The sequence below is a fragment of the Myxine glutinosa genome, chromosome 4, assembly GCF_964187855.1.
Source record: "Myxine glutinosa chromosome 4, kmMyxGlut1.1, whole genome shotgun sequence".
NCBI lineage: Eukaryota > Metazoa > Chordata > Myxini > Myxiniformes > Myxinidae > Myxine > Myxine glutinosa.
This window is the reverse complement of record NC_136264.1, coordinates 115,389,210-115,405,967: the sequence shown is the minus strand read 5'-3', so window position 1 is coordinate 115,405,967 and position 16,758 is coordinate 115,389,210. Positions and strand designations below refer to the sequence as shown.

Sequence of the window (16,758 nt, the reverse complement as noted above, 5' to 3'; positions counted from 1 at the left end):
AGGGTGAATAGGAACAGGCGCCATCATTTGATGAAGGTCATCCGCTGCTCATTGATGACCAAAACGAGCATTGCCACTAATTGGCCTGTTCACAGATGAGCTAATGAATGGTCAGTCTCACTGATTGCTTTAGCGCCGTAAAATGTGACACAAGAGAAGGACTATAAGAATAGACAGCGCAGAGCAATTTATTGGATGAACGTTGCATTGAGCACGGAGGTGGGAGGTGGGCGAGCGGAGGGGACAACCGTGTCACTCTTCATGAGAAAGGCACTGTTAGCTGTGTTCAGGCGGTGTCATTGCTAGACCAAAGGTCCATTTAGTTCAAACCTTCTCCTGCTTGGGGACATTGTGCTGGGTTGTGGTCATACTGGACGTGTAAACATCATAATGCTTGTTGCTCTTCAAAGCTGGTGCATTGCATGGTTCCTAAGAGATTCCAAATGCCATGTTCCTTTCTGACTCTCTACACTTGTTCTTCTAGAATCCGGAAGCAAAAACCCGCTTAGCTATATTGCAAATGCCCCCGCGCTCATGATGGTGCTTCTTAAAAAAGGAACTTAACACAAATTAACTTTTGGACAGTGGAAGACAAGGTGTACTCATTTTTTTTTAATTACGGGAGTAATTTCAAAAGGGAAAGTCCAAAACTAATAAAGCTTTCAGAAATTCAATTAAAAGTGAATTTTGTCTTCGCACACCTACAAAAGTTAACTCCAAGTACCATTAACAGCATATTATTAAATGTAACATTGAAAATTTACGATTCTCATTTTGACTGGTAATTTCAGCTTCAGATGAAGCTCCAATAAAACTGTGTAAGTGGCCTGTCATAAAGTAATTACCACAGTCCGTATATTTTATCCATTAGTGTCAATATAATTGTTTTTTCCTCACCCGCTTTTAATAATGTATTTGGCAATCTGTATTATTAGAATGCCAGATGTTGAAATTACCGCAATGAAATGGAGACTGGTTATAAATATCACCGAGCCTTTATCATGTCTCTGGTTCCCAGCCCCGTCGACCCGAAGGCCAGGGAAGGCCTGCTGTCACAGATTTTGGGCCTTTAATTAGCGAGGTCTGTGAATTAATGCCTACCGTGCCTATGTGTGAGCACGCACAGCCTGTCGTTAACCCGCCATGGAGGCAAGGGAGATAACGCCCCTCATTACCGACATCCCAATATTTCGAAGGTCAAGGCTGACTTTGGTAAGCGTTGGAGACCGAAACAGGGTGACCTCCAGTCGGGCATTTTCACCTCGACGACACCCACCCCATTTCTCGAAAAAAAAATTTGCAGCATGGACACAATATTTTAAATCCTTTTTAAAAAGTACATAGTTTGACAATGTGTCAAGCCAAATTTAATACCAACAAGCAAGAGCAATCAGAGATTGCAGACCCTTGCCAGCACTAATTTTGTGTGGTGTTTGTGTTTTTTGTGTGGCGTATACATGATGCGTTGACAACATACAGTGTCTTCAGAAAGTATTCACACCCCTTGACTTTTTCACTTTTGTTGTGTTACAGCCTCAATTTAAAATGGATTAAATTGACTTTTTTTTTTGTCACACATCTGCACATAATACCATAAAAAAGGCACATAAAAATGAAAAGCTCAAATGTCAATAAGTATTCTACCCCTTTGCTATGACACTCCAAATTGAGCTCAGGTGCATCCCTTTCATCACCCGTGAACTGTCTCTCAAAGTTGACTGGAGTCCACCTGTGGAGAAATTCAATTGATTAGACATGATTTAGAAAGAATCACACCTTTCCATATAAGGTCCCAAAGTTGACAGTGCATGTCAGAGAAAACCTACACCATGAAGTCCAAGGACCTGTCCGTAGAACGCCGATTTATAATTGTGCGGATGCATAGATCTGGGGAAGGGTATGAAACAATTTCCTGTGTTGAAAGTTCCCAAGAGCACAATGAGCTCCATCATTAGGAAATGGAAAGAATGTAGGACTACCCAGACTCTTCTTAGAGCTGGCCATCCAACCAAACACAGCAACTGGGCAAGAAGAATATTGGTCAGGGATGTGACCAAGAACCCAATGATCACTCTGACAAAACTACAGAGTTCCTTGGCTAAGATGGGAGAACCTGCTGGATGGACAACAGTCTTTGCAGCATTTCACAAATCTAAGCTTTATGGGAGAGTAAAATCTTTTTGGAAAACCACATTTCAAATCTGGCCTCCAAAGCCAGTCACCGACTGGGCATCCTCCATCGTGCGAAGTCCTTCCTTGGCACACCTGAGCTCCTCACCACATACAAGGCTTTCATCCGCAGCTCAATGGAATACTGTTCCCCCCCTCTGGGCTGGTGCTCCTGCCTCACACCTTGCTCGGCTTCACGCTGTTGAAACCAAAGCTTTCAGAATCATTGGAATCTCCCGCGATGAAGCTATCTCCGAGGGCCTTTCACTTACTCACCGCAGGCAGGTTGGTGGTCTTTCCGTCTTCGACCGACTCCTCTCCGGCCTTGCTCCCCCAGCTCTCTCTGGGCTCTGTCCCCAAATATTCCTACAGGTCGCACAAGATCTGCCTGCAACCCTCTTATGGTTAAACTGCCAAAATCAAGACTCTCTGCTCACCTTCACTCCTTCATTCCCATTTTCTCCCGCCTCTGGAACAAACTCCCTCACTCTCTTCAATCCCACTCCTCCCTCCAGGTCTTTAAAACAGCTGTTCACCACCATCTCTTATCAAGAATCCAAAACCTTGATCTTTTCTACCCCCGCTAATTTCACCCCAAATCCACTTTTTTGAAATACCAACTTCTTTCCTGGAAGTCCTTGGTGTCCTTGTGTTTTATACTCCTCCCACCCCCCCCCCACCCCCTTCCCACGCCTCCTCCCCCCAAGCCCTCTCCCTCCCACAGATCTCCCGATGTCCCTGCTCTCAAATGTTGTGTTTGTGTGCTTCCCCTTCTCTCCCCATCTTGTCTACCGCTCCCCTTTTTATATACATTGTTTGTCTGTTTAATTTGTTTGTGTGATAAATGTTAGCTCTTTCATGAGCCTCGATTCTGGATACAAAAAAAATAAATAGTAGCCAGACAGAAGCCACTCCCGAGAAAAAGGCACATGACAGCATGCCAGGAGTTTGCAAAAAGGCACGTGAAAACTCTGAGAGCATGAAGTAAAACATTCTGAGGACGAAAATTGAACTCTTTGGCCTGAATGCAAAGCAATATGTACGGTGGTAGCCGAGCACAGCTCATCACCGATCTATCACCATCCCTATCGTGAAGCATGGCAGTGCCAGCATCATGCTACTGTATGGGAATGCTTTTCAACAGCAGGGAGTGGGAGACTTGAAGGAGAGATTGGAGCCAAATACAGGCAAATCATTGAGGAGAACCTGCTTCAGAGTGCAAAAGACGTTAGATTGCGGTGAAAATTTACTTTCCAACAGGACAATAACCCCAAGCATCCAGCCAAAGCAACACTGGAATGGCTTCATGAAAATAATGTGAAAGCCCTTGCGTGGTCCAGCTAAAGCCCAGACGAATCCCATTGAGAATCTGTGGAAAGACTTGAAGATTTCTGTTCACCGACGCTCCCCATCCAACTTCACAGAGCCAAAGCAAATCTGTAAGGAACAATGCGAGAAACTCCCCAAATCCAGATGTGCAAAGCTCATACAGACATACCCAAGAAGGCTCGAAGCTGTAATCGCTGCCAAAAGCGCTTCTACGAATAGTAAGGGCATTTTATGAGATATTTCACAAATCTGTTAACTAAATTGTTACCAAAAAATTTCTTCACCAATATGTTTGTAAAGGTGTGTAATAACATGTGTTAAAATGTTGAAGTTCAACTCCCGTGGGAAACCCAGAAAAAAAGCTGTTGAATTCGGGTACCGAAAAATTATTTTCGAGAATTTTTATTTTTTTAAATCGGCCCTTAAGTAACTTATGAGGGGTCAAATAAGGGTTTTTCATGATTCTGAGTTGATTGTTAACATTTATATTTTCACTTTTACATTTACACACAAAGTAGCTTTTATTTCACATACATATATAATACTCAAGAGTTATTTCTCATTCACAATGTCAGAAGTTTCAACAGTCATTGTCTATGTCTTCTTCAGACTCAACAACATCATGACTGCAGTTTCTGCATGTAATGCCATTACAGAATCCACAGGCCGAGATGCACGTGACCCCATTCTTCTTGCAGCTGCATCGCCGGTTGCTGCAATCTCCATGACAATTACAGCTCGTGAACTGCAATAGCTCCTCAGGAGCCGTGGGGTCCAGTGTTGGAACTGGCTCATACCCATGCACACCTATTGTCCATCCATAGTCACTGGGGTTCAGAGACATGCTCTGTAGAAGGATCCAGTCCCGGGTCTGCAGGTAGGCACGGAGTGAATGTTGTGCAGCTGCACCCTCTGTTGGAGGTTGGACTATTAAGAAAGCAGTATTTGTAGTTTTGTGTCTCCGTGTAAGACTCAGTGTATCCCAGCCGGTGGAACTTGTTGAGCATCCATTTTGACCCAAATCTATGATCAAGTTGTATGGCAAGCACCATTTGGTGTGGCAATACTCCAGACCGAGGTCGACAGGCCTTAATAAAATTCTGCCCCCAAACGGCAACTCTTTCGTCTGTCTTGACAATCGGTCTCAAGAACATCTGAAGGCTTGCAGGAACAAGTGTCAGCTGACTATAGTCATCGATGTCAGTAGCTATCGATAGCTATCGATGTCAGTCATACTGTGTGTGGTGGGGTATGACTTTGGACCTAAATCAATCAAGGCAATATCATTGGATATGAACTTGAGTGCCGTCTTTATGATCTGAGTCTTCTCATCTCCATGGTCAAGATTAGCATGATGCTCTCGCAGAATATTGTCGGTGCCATCTTTGAGACAGAGTACATCTGCCCTTCTTTCCTGTGTTGTGAAATACAAGGTGTCTTCGTATTTCTCTAGAAGTTTTATCTTTAGCCAATGCTTTGAATAAGAAAGGCTCTTCTCTGGTGACTGATCAAACTCCTGCAGCTTTTCATGGACTTGGTCCATGTTCTTTACCCCATGCTCCAATTCTGAGTCTAACCATTCGCAGAATTCAATAAAAACTGCCTCTCGCTCCTCATCAATACTCCTCTGTCCTCTCTTCCTTTTTCCTTCCTCATCAGTCTTGGACAAACTGTCACCTCTCGCAAACATAAGTTTGCATCGCAAATGGTACAGTGTTTCTTCTGCTACCAAGTCGTTGATCCCTTCCAGGCGTCCAGTGACTTCAGTGCCCCAGTCATCCCCGCGACTCCGTGCTGTCTTCAAGCTTGCCTTCAGTGTATCTGCAGTCAAATTATCTGGCACTCTGCATTTCTTTCTAGCTTGTGCTGGATTATTTTTGTAGAGCTGGGCTGGTTGGTTGCAAAGAATGCATACATCCTTATACAGGAGGTCAACTGACTGTGATCTTCTAGAACTGCAGCCAGTTGATGAACTGAACTCACAAGTAGTGCGTCTTCTCTTCAACTTTGATGACTCTTTCTCTGCCTTTGATGCTTGAGCTGACTTCTTGGTGGTTGCAACAAAGTTGTTGTACAGATCATTTTTACACTTCTGGTGGTACCTCAGTTTTCCTTCCTTTTGAGCCTCCTTCATACGTTCCACAACAGTAACATTTTCGACAGTTTCTGCTTGTTTCAATAAAGTTGAGTATCCCTTTGGAGTTGCCTGTATGAGCCCTTCAGCTGGTGTATCCGAGCGTGCACAGATGAAGCAATTGAGCACAGGTGGAGTAACGTCTTCATCCATATTGCTAGACTCCATGTCCTTCAAAGTAGAAAATGAGATATATTTAGAAATTATTTTTCCACAAAGGAGTGTCTGTGGTGAAATATAAATGTTAACAATAAACTCAGAATCATGAAAAACCCTTATTTGACCCCTCATAAGTTACTTAAGGGCCGATTTAAAAAAATAAAAATTCTCGAAAATAATTTTTCGGTACCCGAATTCAACAGCATTTTTTCTGGGTTTCCCACAGGAGTTGACCTTCAACATTTTAACACATGTTATTACACACCTTTACAAACATATTGGTGAAGAAATTTTTTGGTAGCAATTTAGTTAACAGATTTTCATATGTTTCCCTTACTAGAAGTATTGACTCAGGGGGTTTGAATACTTTTGGAAATTAGATATTTGTGAGCCTGAGTGAGCACAGGACCAGATGCAGGGTGCTATCCATGTGGACACTGTCCAGATTTAATCCGTTTGCAAAGTTGTCAACATTGAGAAAAGAAAATGCGGGAGGATTGAAAGGTCCCATGATGCGAGAAAGGGGTGTGGGTGGCTGGGAGGTGTGGGGGCAGATGGGGGTGTGGGGGTGAGTGGGGGTGGATGGATGTGTAGGGGTCTGGGAGCATAAGGTGATGGTCTGGGGAAGGGGGTTGAGTATCTGGAGGGGATTGAGGGGCTGGGGGGGGTATAAAGTGTCTGGGATGGGATGAAGGGTCTGGTAGGGGGTGAAGGGTCTGGTAGGGGGTGAAGGGTCTGGGATGGGGATGAAGGGTCTGGGATGGGTAGGAAGGTCTGGGAGGGGTGTGGGGTGGGTGAGGAGGGTCTGAGAAGGGGGTGTCTCCTCTCCCCAGGTAGGGAAATTTTGTAACCCAATATAAACCAAACATCGGCACTTTCATTGTGTGAAATGAACTAAGGTATGAATCAAGGATTTGCTGCGATATCTTTGTTGTTAAGAAATGTAATTTTAATTTTTTGAGCTCTTTCAATTTGAGCTCTTTCAATCTTTCAATTCCTTTTCATGCCTCCGCCGACGAAGGCATTATGTTTTCGGGTCGTCCGTCCGTCCTTCCGCCTGTCTGTCTGTCTGTCTGTCTGTCTGTCCGTCCGTCCGTACGTACGGTCTAAACCTAGTTTTTCTCAGCAACCATATGTCCGATCGAGACGAAACTTTCAGGATAGGAGTGACACCCATGCAGAATGTTTTATGATGATTGTGATGTCATAGGTCACGTGGTATGGCAGCCATCTTGGATTAAAAGCAAATAATAAAAAATTATTTCTCGGAAACCGCTGAATGGAAAAATTTGAGACTTGGCACATTGTCAAGTACTCCCAATGGGGAACAAAAGCATCTAATGATGACATCATAGGTGAAGTGGTATACCAGCCAAAAATGTTTTAATTGAAATCCTTATCCTAAAAAATCTGAAATTGCATGCACATGATCTATGACCCATTTGTATTCATATATTTTAAATTTATGACATCATAGGTCACATGGTTTGGCAGCCATATTGCATTGAAGGAAAATATGAAATAATTATATCTCTGAAACCACTCATCCTATCGATGCAAAATTTTACAAATCATCTAACAGCACTGTTGCATATAGTTGGAAAATGATGATGTCGTAGGTCACATGGTTTGGCAGCCATCTTGGGTAGAAAAACGAACCTTATCCGATCAACACGAAACATCACAAACGTGATCCCCTACTCATACATATGCAGAGTGCCATTCTTTAAGGTAATATGTCATGTGATATGGCAGCCATATTAGCTTGAAAGCCGATATTTAAAAAAATCCTTTCTCTGAAACTGCTTCACCGATCGTTGTGAAACCTGTCATTTCTGGTAAAAATGTGATACTTGAGAGAACAGCTGAAGGGATTTAAATCAAACTTGTTTATTTTTGGACAGTGAGCGATGGAATTTACCCGTTGTGGGACTATGCGGAGACATATTGGCAACACAGTCACATTGTTCTAGTTTTTTTTTTCTTTTTCCATCATGGTATTTTACCATGGGCTTCCAGCTAGGAACACCTAATCTTAGGACCATTCACATCTTCATGTTATGAAAAAGGTCAATGTATGGATTTAACGGAACACGATCTTCATACTGAAGAGCTTCTTCAGAACCTATACACTTAATTACATGAAGCAACGGCAAGGACTTCAACATATGGTAGTTAGGATTTTTTCGAATGTTAATTTTATTGTCAGTTTTATACGCCATTTAAAAAAATCAGATTAAAAAACAAAAAACAAAAAACAAAACCTTATTCCATTTTATAAACGATTAATTTTAAAAACTTCATCAGCAGTTGAGCATGGAAACTCCCAATCTAAAAAAAAAAAAAATTAAAAAAAGTCCCAATCTTTGATGTCTCACAAACCTGAACCCCACAACAACTTGTCACCTTTTTCTTTCTCTCTGACATTGTTGAGACATACATACATTCCATCACCACAAATTTCTCACTACTCCACATTTGGTATGATACTACTCCATCCTCAATCACTGTACTCTACAAGCCTTCTACTTTACCTAGGATTAGGTAGAAAAAAAAAACATGAATAAAAAATATATAGATATTGTTATTCAGAAAGACAGCATCACAAAGTTATTTGAAAAACAAAACTAAAACCAAAATGTGTGTCCCTGAATACCTCGTACATCATTTACTCTCCGTTAGTTGACCATTATGGCAACAAGTGTGAAATGGGGTGAGGTGGGGAAAGGGGAATTTTAAAATGCTCGTACGATTTCTAAAATGCCTACTGTACTCCAAAAAATGAATACAAATAAATATACACATACTCACCTAATAGAATTATACATCCTATGAAGAGACAAAGGAAAGGACTAAATTACCAGGAATTAAATACAGTAGTAAAAAAAAAGAAGAGAAAAATAAAGGAGGGTAGGATATGTCTGTGGAGGGCAGCATCAAATCCAGGACCTAAAATAACCTTTTCAAGTTGACAACATGAAGAATAGTCTTATTGGTCAGAAGCAGAGAGTGCCAGTCAATCACAAACATATTTGCTAAGGCAATAGGAAAGGTGGCAAATGATGATAAATAGAAAGGAACATCATCATGTTCAAATGATGTTAAACAAAGGATTAGGCAGGAAAAAAAACGGTTAAAGACAAAATTGCATTTGTTAAATGAGTTTATAGTTCACATTTGGGAAGTGCATGGAAAGACAGTTCAACCAAGAAAAACGTCATTGAGAGAGGCCAAAAAAGTAGCTTTGAAATAAATCACAGAGAATTATTAGTTACCTCTGGTGTGGTTTTCAAGCTTCAATGCTGTATGGTGTTTTGCCTTGACGGGCCAAAATCCTTCCAACAGATTATAGTTTCACCACCAACTTCAGAGCTTCTACACACCTCGGATGACTGCAAAGTGTACTTGCTTCTGGCTGTGCTGATGCAACTCTGATAATGTGTGCTTCAACCCACCACTGTGCCACCTCCCCCAATCAATCGAGTGCTAAGAAGAAGTCAAAGTGCTGCACTGCAGGGATGCTGTGAAGACGGCAGGCATACGTCCACAGTATGTGTGCTCAGTTCCTTGCAGGGCCGCCCGAAGAGGAGCGAGCAGGTGTCTCTCCACGTCCCCACCGAAGGGAAACTGCGAACAAACAAGCAAAAGAGCAGGCAAAGCCACAGAACATTGAACATAAGCCAAGATGAGGGAAACCAGGGGGAAAAGGTAATACAAACAGTTTCCCAGAACAAAGCAAATCTCTTCACAATTCACAACAAAAATTTCAGCAACAAAAGCCTTCAAAAATACAAAGATCGCCCTCACCACAGCTCTCAAAAACAACTTTTAAACAAATGTGTTGCTAAACTGCAGCCTCTGTAAACACCAAATTAATTTGCAGTACCTTTCCCATATAGAAAGATCCTTACAATAATTAATGGACCAGTGCGTGTGTGTTTGTTTGTGTGTTTGTCGCACTAGTTACTACTCCTTCAGTTCTGGACCGATTACATCCTCCAGACTTTCTACGTAGGATCATCATGATCCCAATTAGTGCATCGGGGTGTTTCTATCTTTGCCAGTAATCTTGGGGGAGGGGGATGAGGGGTATGCAAATTCTCGATATAAATGTGCATCGTCTGCAGGTGGGAGAGGTTATGACAAATCCCCACCCTTTGCAGTATAGTATTCCTTGTCCCCACATTTACCAGTGCAGTGAGGTGTTTTGAATTAAGCAGCAAGAGGTATTTTTAATTACAAGTTTGAATAAGGATAATAACATAACCCCCCACCACCACCTAACCCCCTCCCCTTCCCCGCCTTCCCCCTGGCCACTCTCCCTTGCGGAGCGGGTGCTTCTAGTGTTCTATAATAATTTATTATCTAGTTCTGTCAAGTCGTGTTTGACATCTGGTGATATTCATGATCAGATTTCTCCAAACATCCCTATCCTGCACTGTTTGCTGAATCTCTGGCAGAGACAGATTTGTTGCAGCCTTTACCTCATCCATCCAGCACATACAAGGTCTGCCTCTTCCTATATTGTTCCCTCCACTACATCCAGCTTGGTTGATTTCGCCAGAGTTTTCTTTTCTGCACGCATCATGTGTCCAAAGTATGACAGTTTCTGTTTCAGCATCAGCGCTTCCAATGCACATGAAGGTCAAATTTATTCAAGCACTGATTTGTTTGTTCTTCTTCCTTTCTTTCTTTTTCCCTGTCCATGGCTCCCATCCATACATTACAACTGGAAATACCAGAGCATTCACCAGCCTCCTCCAGGTTTATAAGGTCACATATTTGTCTTTCCCAGATCTTTGTCAATCCTGACATTGCTGTTCTTCCCATTGCTAACCGTCTATTCATTCCTCCGCTGTTCCCCACTCATTTCAATCTTAGAACCCAGGAAGATGAAACTTTACACTATTTCCACGTGATCGTCTCTCAATCGGAACACATCGAGTTTCGCAGTTGACAAGCAAGATATTAGTCTTTTTTATGTGTAAATAAAGACCAGCTTTTGTACTTTCCCTCTTCACTGTGTGCTGCTCTCTCAATAAGTCCTCTTAACTTTCTGTCAAAAGAGAGGTATCGTCAGCATACTTTCTGTTGTTGATAGATCTTCCTCCAATCCTAACTCAATCCTCTATGTCATCAAAGTTTGATTTCCTCATGATGTGATCACTATACAGATTGAAAAGTAAGGGGAGAGAATGCACCCCTGTCTGACCCCTTTTCCAATCGATGTTCTTACCATAGCTTCTTGTCTAGTGTACAGAGCTCTTATCAGACATATCAGGTGCTCCGACAACCCCATTCCTCTCAGAATAATCCACATCAATTCATCATCAACACATTCGAAAGCTTTGTTATAATCTATAAAACATACACCTTCCTTTGATATTCCCTTGCTTTTTCCATGATCCACCGCAGACTTGCGATTTGATCTGTAGTACCTCTTCCTCTTCTGAAACCTGCTTGCTCAACGGGCATTTCTCATTTCATGAAGTCTTATATTCCGTGTTGAATGATCTTTAGTAAATATCTTGCTGGTATGTGAAATCAAGGGAATGATTTTTCTTAATTGAACTTTCTCTTGCATCCCCTTCCTTTGGCCATGGTATGTAGACTGACTGCTTCCACGTTTTAGGCCACACAATCCTGATCCGGATCTGCGTACAGGTAGCTGTTCATATTTTGTTTGCCTCCTCCCCAACTATCTTAAAGAGGTCCATTTAATTTCATCGGTACTTGGTGCATTTCCGTTTGCCTGCTCTTTCAAGGCTCTACATGCCTCACATCCTCTCACTATTGGTTCATGCTCGTATTCTCTTTCTTTGAAGGTTGCCATCATATTGCGATCTCGCTTGTATAGAGTTTCAGTATATTTCGGTATTCGGTATAGTGCTTCCATCTTTATTTCAACCTGCGTTTCTTCTCCAATATCTTTTCCTTTTCCACTCTTAAGGACCTCAACCCGAGACCTAAACTTTCCTATGATCTCTGATCTTTCTAAAAAGATCTCTTGCTTTTCCCCACTCTGTCACTTTCTATCTCTATGCATGCCTCTGAAATATTTTGTTGTTTTTCCCAGCTTGTCATTACAAGTCGGCACTTAGCCACTTAATGTCCCTTTGGTTTTCATCTCTCTTCTTCTGTCTGCAATATTTATTGTCTCCTCTGACAGCTATTCAGCTAGCAGCCTTATTGGATAGAAAAATAAACCTCATATGATCGATGCGAAACTTTAATGTGTATAAAGATTTTCTTTCAATGAGGAAAATTAAAAATAAATGAGAAAAATAAAACAAGAGGCATTAATTTTGGCCAAACACTCATACATCTGTCCACACGAATAAACATAGTACACCCATCCCTTTCACCTCAAATTACAATTCTACTTGACCTTTTATTTAATTAGCATGCATGAGCTCGTTGCAAGAGATTTTGACTCAAAAAACATGAAGGTAAATATTTTAGCTTACTGATATGGGTCAACGGCCGACCCAGAAAGAGGTGGTATGCTTGGTTAAGGGGGAGTAAAAAAAGGGGTGGAAAACAGAGGAAGCTGGAAATGAAATTGATGGGGGAGAAGGAGAAGTGGAGAGGATAGAGAATCGAGTAGGGGAGGTGAGGTAAAGAGGAAGAAGTAACTGCATTGGGAAATTATCACATTTTTGCGCTGATATTATAGATGTCCGCAATGCCTACTCACCAATCAGCGTGTAGGCGTTGATCATACATCAAAGGAATTTGATTTATCATGACATGACATCTTTTTGGTACAATTGATGTGTTTTGAGATACCAACAAAATAATTGTCTTTCTAAAACAACTGAAGTTACAGCCAGAGAGAATGACACTCGCAATAGGATTCAACCTACATGGCGCACTCAGGTTCAAGCATCGTTTCGGAAATACCAGTTATGAACATAACCCTTGTGTAGGGATTGTGGGGTAAAACACCCTTGTGGATGCATACCTCGTATTTAAATGCATGACAGTGAACCAGCAGCAAGCAAGTGGGATTAAATACAAAACACTAGCTGTATTTGCTGTCTGTCTTCGTCTTTCCGGCCAAGGCTTTTTTTTTTTTAACACAGCAGGATTTCTATTATCACATCCACCTTCACCTCAACCTGCTGTTCAACATAGACTTGACCAAGATATCGTTCTCTCTAATGAGGGAGAAACTATTTACGGAATAAATACATAGAATGAGTAATAAAGGAGAACTGGTACAAACCTTTCTAATTTCACTGATCAGGAACACTGACATGACAAGAACAGCACTCGGTAGAGAGCATACCTCCACCAGGCTGAACATTTTACATTTCGTATCCCACTGATAGGCCGGATCTGGATTCGGACCTGAACCAAAATCTAATCGGCTTGTTCTCGTCACCTAACCAACTCGTCCACCAAGTTTAGTCGTAACTCAACCACAACTTTTTTAAAAATATTTTCCTCCACCACCAAAGGTGGATGGAGGTTATGTTTTCACCCCTGTCTGTCTGTCTGTTTGATGTCCATTTTAAGACTGAATCAACCTGTCTTCTATCATAAGTTACTTTTTGAAGAAACAAAGCTACATTTTGATTACAACTCATGCAAAGGAAACAAGGTAATCCATGTTTAGTTTGGAGCGACCGTGGCAGTGGTCTATTATACACCGCCCAAAGAAGATGTGTTTTCATAATGCAGAGGAAATAAAATCATGAGGTCTGTAGCAGAAAAAGTTTTGGTTTTCACATGAGTTTTCAAGGCTGAATCATGTGCAAGTACAGGACATGTAATCCACAATGTGAAATAAATAAATTCACACAGAGGGAAAATTGCCGAGATATAAAAAAAATTGCGGCAGTATATAATTATACACCACCCAAATATATGTTTTCATAATGCAGAAGAAAGAAAATAGTGTTTGAAAAATAAAACTTTTGGTTTTCGCATGAGTGAAGGCTGAATCGTGTGCAAGTACAGGACATGGAATCCACAATGTGAAATAAATAAACAAACACAGAGCGGAAATTGCACATGTGGAGAGGGGCAGAGCTTCATTCTCCAAAGACCAGTGCCGAACCTGCAGATGAGGTTGAGTGTTCATGCTGGAACAGATTGAATCTGGTCTGGTAATTGCTGCGGAAGTGGCCGCTGCCGTTCGTCATGATCCCGTGCTGCCACATGTTGTGCAGGTTGTTTTGTCAGGTTCTTGATGCGAGTTGCTCTCGATGTCAGAATATGCTCCATAAGCTTTGCGTGCGTGCGAGCTGTCTTTGGCTCAAGGTTGTGTAATGTGAGGCATGAGGGTAGTCATTCCTGCTTTTTTATGTCAGCGCTGTCTCAATGAGTTGGATGAGAGTCATTTGTAACTGCCATTTCCAAAATGAATAAAAGAATGAGGGAATAGAACGAGATCACCAATGAACGTCATTATCCTCTCCCCATCTCCAGTGTGTGTAATACTCTCCCCGGTGTGTGACCCACTCCCCTATGTGTGACCCACTCCCCTGTGTGTGACCCACTCCCCTGTGTGTGACCCACTCCCCTGTGTGTGACCCACTCCTCTGTGTGTGACCTACTCCCCTGTGTGTGACCTACTCCCCTGTGTGTGACCCACTCCCCTGTGTGTAACCCACTCCCCTGTGTGTAACCCACTCCCCTGTGTGTGACCCACTCCCCTGTGTGTGACCCACTCCCCTGTGTGTGACTCGCTCCCCTGTGTGTGAACCGCTCCCCTGTGTGTGACCCGCTCCCCTGTGTGTGACCCGCTCCACTGTGTGTGACCCGCTCCCCTGTGTGTGACCCGCTCCCCTGTGTGTGACCCACTCCCCTGTGTGTGACCCGCTCCCCTGTGTGTAACCCACTCCCCTGTGTGTGACCTGCTCCCCTGTGTGTGACCCGCTCCACTGTGTGTGACCCACTCCCCTGTGTGTGACCCGCTCCCCTGTGTGTAACCCGCTCCCCTGTGTGTGACCTGCTCCCCTGTGTGTGACCCACTCCCCTGTGTGTGACCCACTCCCCTGTGTGTGACCCGCTCCCTTGTGTGTGACCCGCTCCCCTGTGTGTGACCGGCACCCCTGTTTGTGACCGGCAGCCCTGTGTGTGACCGGCTCCCCTGTGTGTGACCGGCAGCCCTGTGTGTGACCGGATCCCCTGTATGTGACCGGCTCCCCTGTGTGTGACCCGCTCCCCCCGTGTGTGACCCGCTCCCCCCGTGTGTGACCCACTCCCCGGTGCAGTGTGCGTGATGTGGGAGGGTTCGGGGCGGGGAGGGAGAGGATTTAAGCTCTTGAAGTTACATTTTACATTAGGACGAGATCACCACCACCAAACTCCCCCACTCCCTTCAATCCCACTCCTCCCTCCAGGTCTTTAAAACAGCTGTTCACCACCATCTCTTATCTTCCCCCATCGAAAACCTTGATCTTTTCTACCCCCGGTAATTCACCCCAGAGTCCTTGCAGTGTTCATATGTTTTAATCCTCTCCCACCTCCCCCCAAGTCCTCCCGATGTCCCTGCTCTCAAATGTTGTGTTTGTGTCCTTCCCCTTCTTCCCCCTCTCTTTTGTGTCCTCCCCCCTCTCTCCCCATCTTGTCTGCCGCTCCCCTTGTTTTTTGTGTTTTGTGTGTCGGTTTGTCTTTTTGTGTGATTAATGTTTGCTCTTTCACGAGCCTCGATCTTGTATACAAAAAAAAAAAAAAAAAAAAAAAAGAAGGTGTAATTACACATTTCAAACTGTATTTCCCATGATAAGCACATGCATTCTCTCACCATTTACCGGTCACTATATTTATTATTTGAAAGCACAATTCAAAATAAATTTTGTGGATTACCTCAATGTAACCATTTTGTAATACTGAATGTGCAGGTGCAGCACCCAAATGAAGATGTCCAAATGTCACACACCTCCATGCCCGTGGGATTCCCACGGCTGCCCCCACTAGTGTTATATATCGTTTTTTGCCCGATCTCTCAATGGTGAAGAATCACTTGGAAGGGAAATAATTCACCTATCCGAATCCAAAATCCATCCGTAACTTTTTGAGATATTGTGCTATATACAGTCGTGGCCAAAAATATTGGCACCCTTGGACTTTTTTCAAATAATGCACCATTTCTTCCAGAAAATTGTTGAAATTAAAAAACATTTTGGTATCCACATATGTATTTCTTTGTTTTGCAGTGGAACAAAACAAAAAAAGCCGAAACAATGACTAAATCTTAGCTTATTCCACGCAGAAATCCTAAAATGGTCCGGACAATATTATTGGCACCTTTTAGAAGTTGTTAGAAATAATTATATTTCAAGGAGGTGATTCTCTTTTACTTTCGAATTGAACGCGACCATGGTGAGTTGCAAGTGTCTGCAATATAAAAATCATTCATTCACCCAGTTTGAATAGAGAAAAGGAGTCATTCTGCTGTTTTGTATCACCGTGTACACCGCAATGAGCATGGAGAAAAGAAAGAAAAACTAGAGAATTGTCTGAGGAGGTCAGACACAAGATTGTAGCCAAGCATGGACCATCTCAAAGCTACATGTCCATCTCCAAAGACCTTGATGGTCCTGTGTCCACCCTATGCAATGTTATCAGGAAGTTTAAGTCCCATGGCACTGTAGCCAACATCCCTGGACGTGGCTGCAAGAGAAAACTTGATCATAGATTGCAGTGAAGGATTGTTCGAATGGTGGAGAAAGCACCTCAATCAACTGCCAAACAGATTCAAGCTGATCTTCAGACACAAGGTACGACAGTTTCAACTTGCACCATCCGTCGCCAACTCAATGAAAGGGAGTTCGATGGGAGGAGACCCAGGAGGACCCCACTGCTGAGAGACAGACATATGTAAGTAAGCCTGACTGGAGTTTGCCAAAACACACCGGAACAAGCAAAAATCCTTCTGGGAGAATGTCCTGTGGACAGATGAGACCAAGTTAGAGCTTTTTGGTAAAGCACATGATGTCTATGTTTTCAGAAAA

At 42.8% G+C, this 16,758-nt stretch overlaps 1 protein-coding gene across 2 annotated transcripts in view; it reads right to left on the bottom strand.

The window, feature by feature from the left end:
• Positions 1–3,811: 3,811 nt before the first annotated feature.
• LOC137425112 (glucoside xylosyltransferase 1) overlaps positions 3,812–16,758 on the bottom strand; it is a 46,054-nt gene continuing 33,107 nt past the window's right edge. Inside the window, exons 9-10 of one of the 2 annotated variants that reach the window (XR_013623136.1) lie at positions 9,067–9,418; positions 3,812–5,803 (exon numbers count right to left, since the gene is read on the bottom strand). Coding sequence is in view for 1 of the 2 variants with exons in the window: in XM_068113213.2 (XP_067969314.2) it covers positions 9,278–9,418 (141 nt within the window). In the remaining variant the exon portion in view is untranslated. Of the gene's footprint in view, positions 5,804–7,960; positions 9,419–16,758 lie in introns of those variants that run through there. The other variant, XM_068113213.2, reaches the window with a different exon arrangement.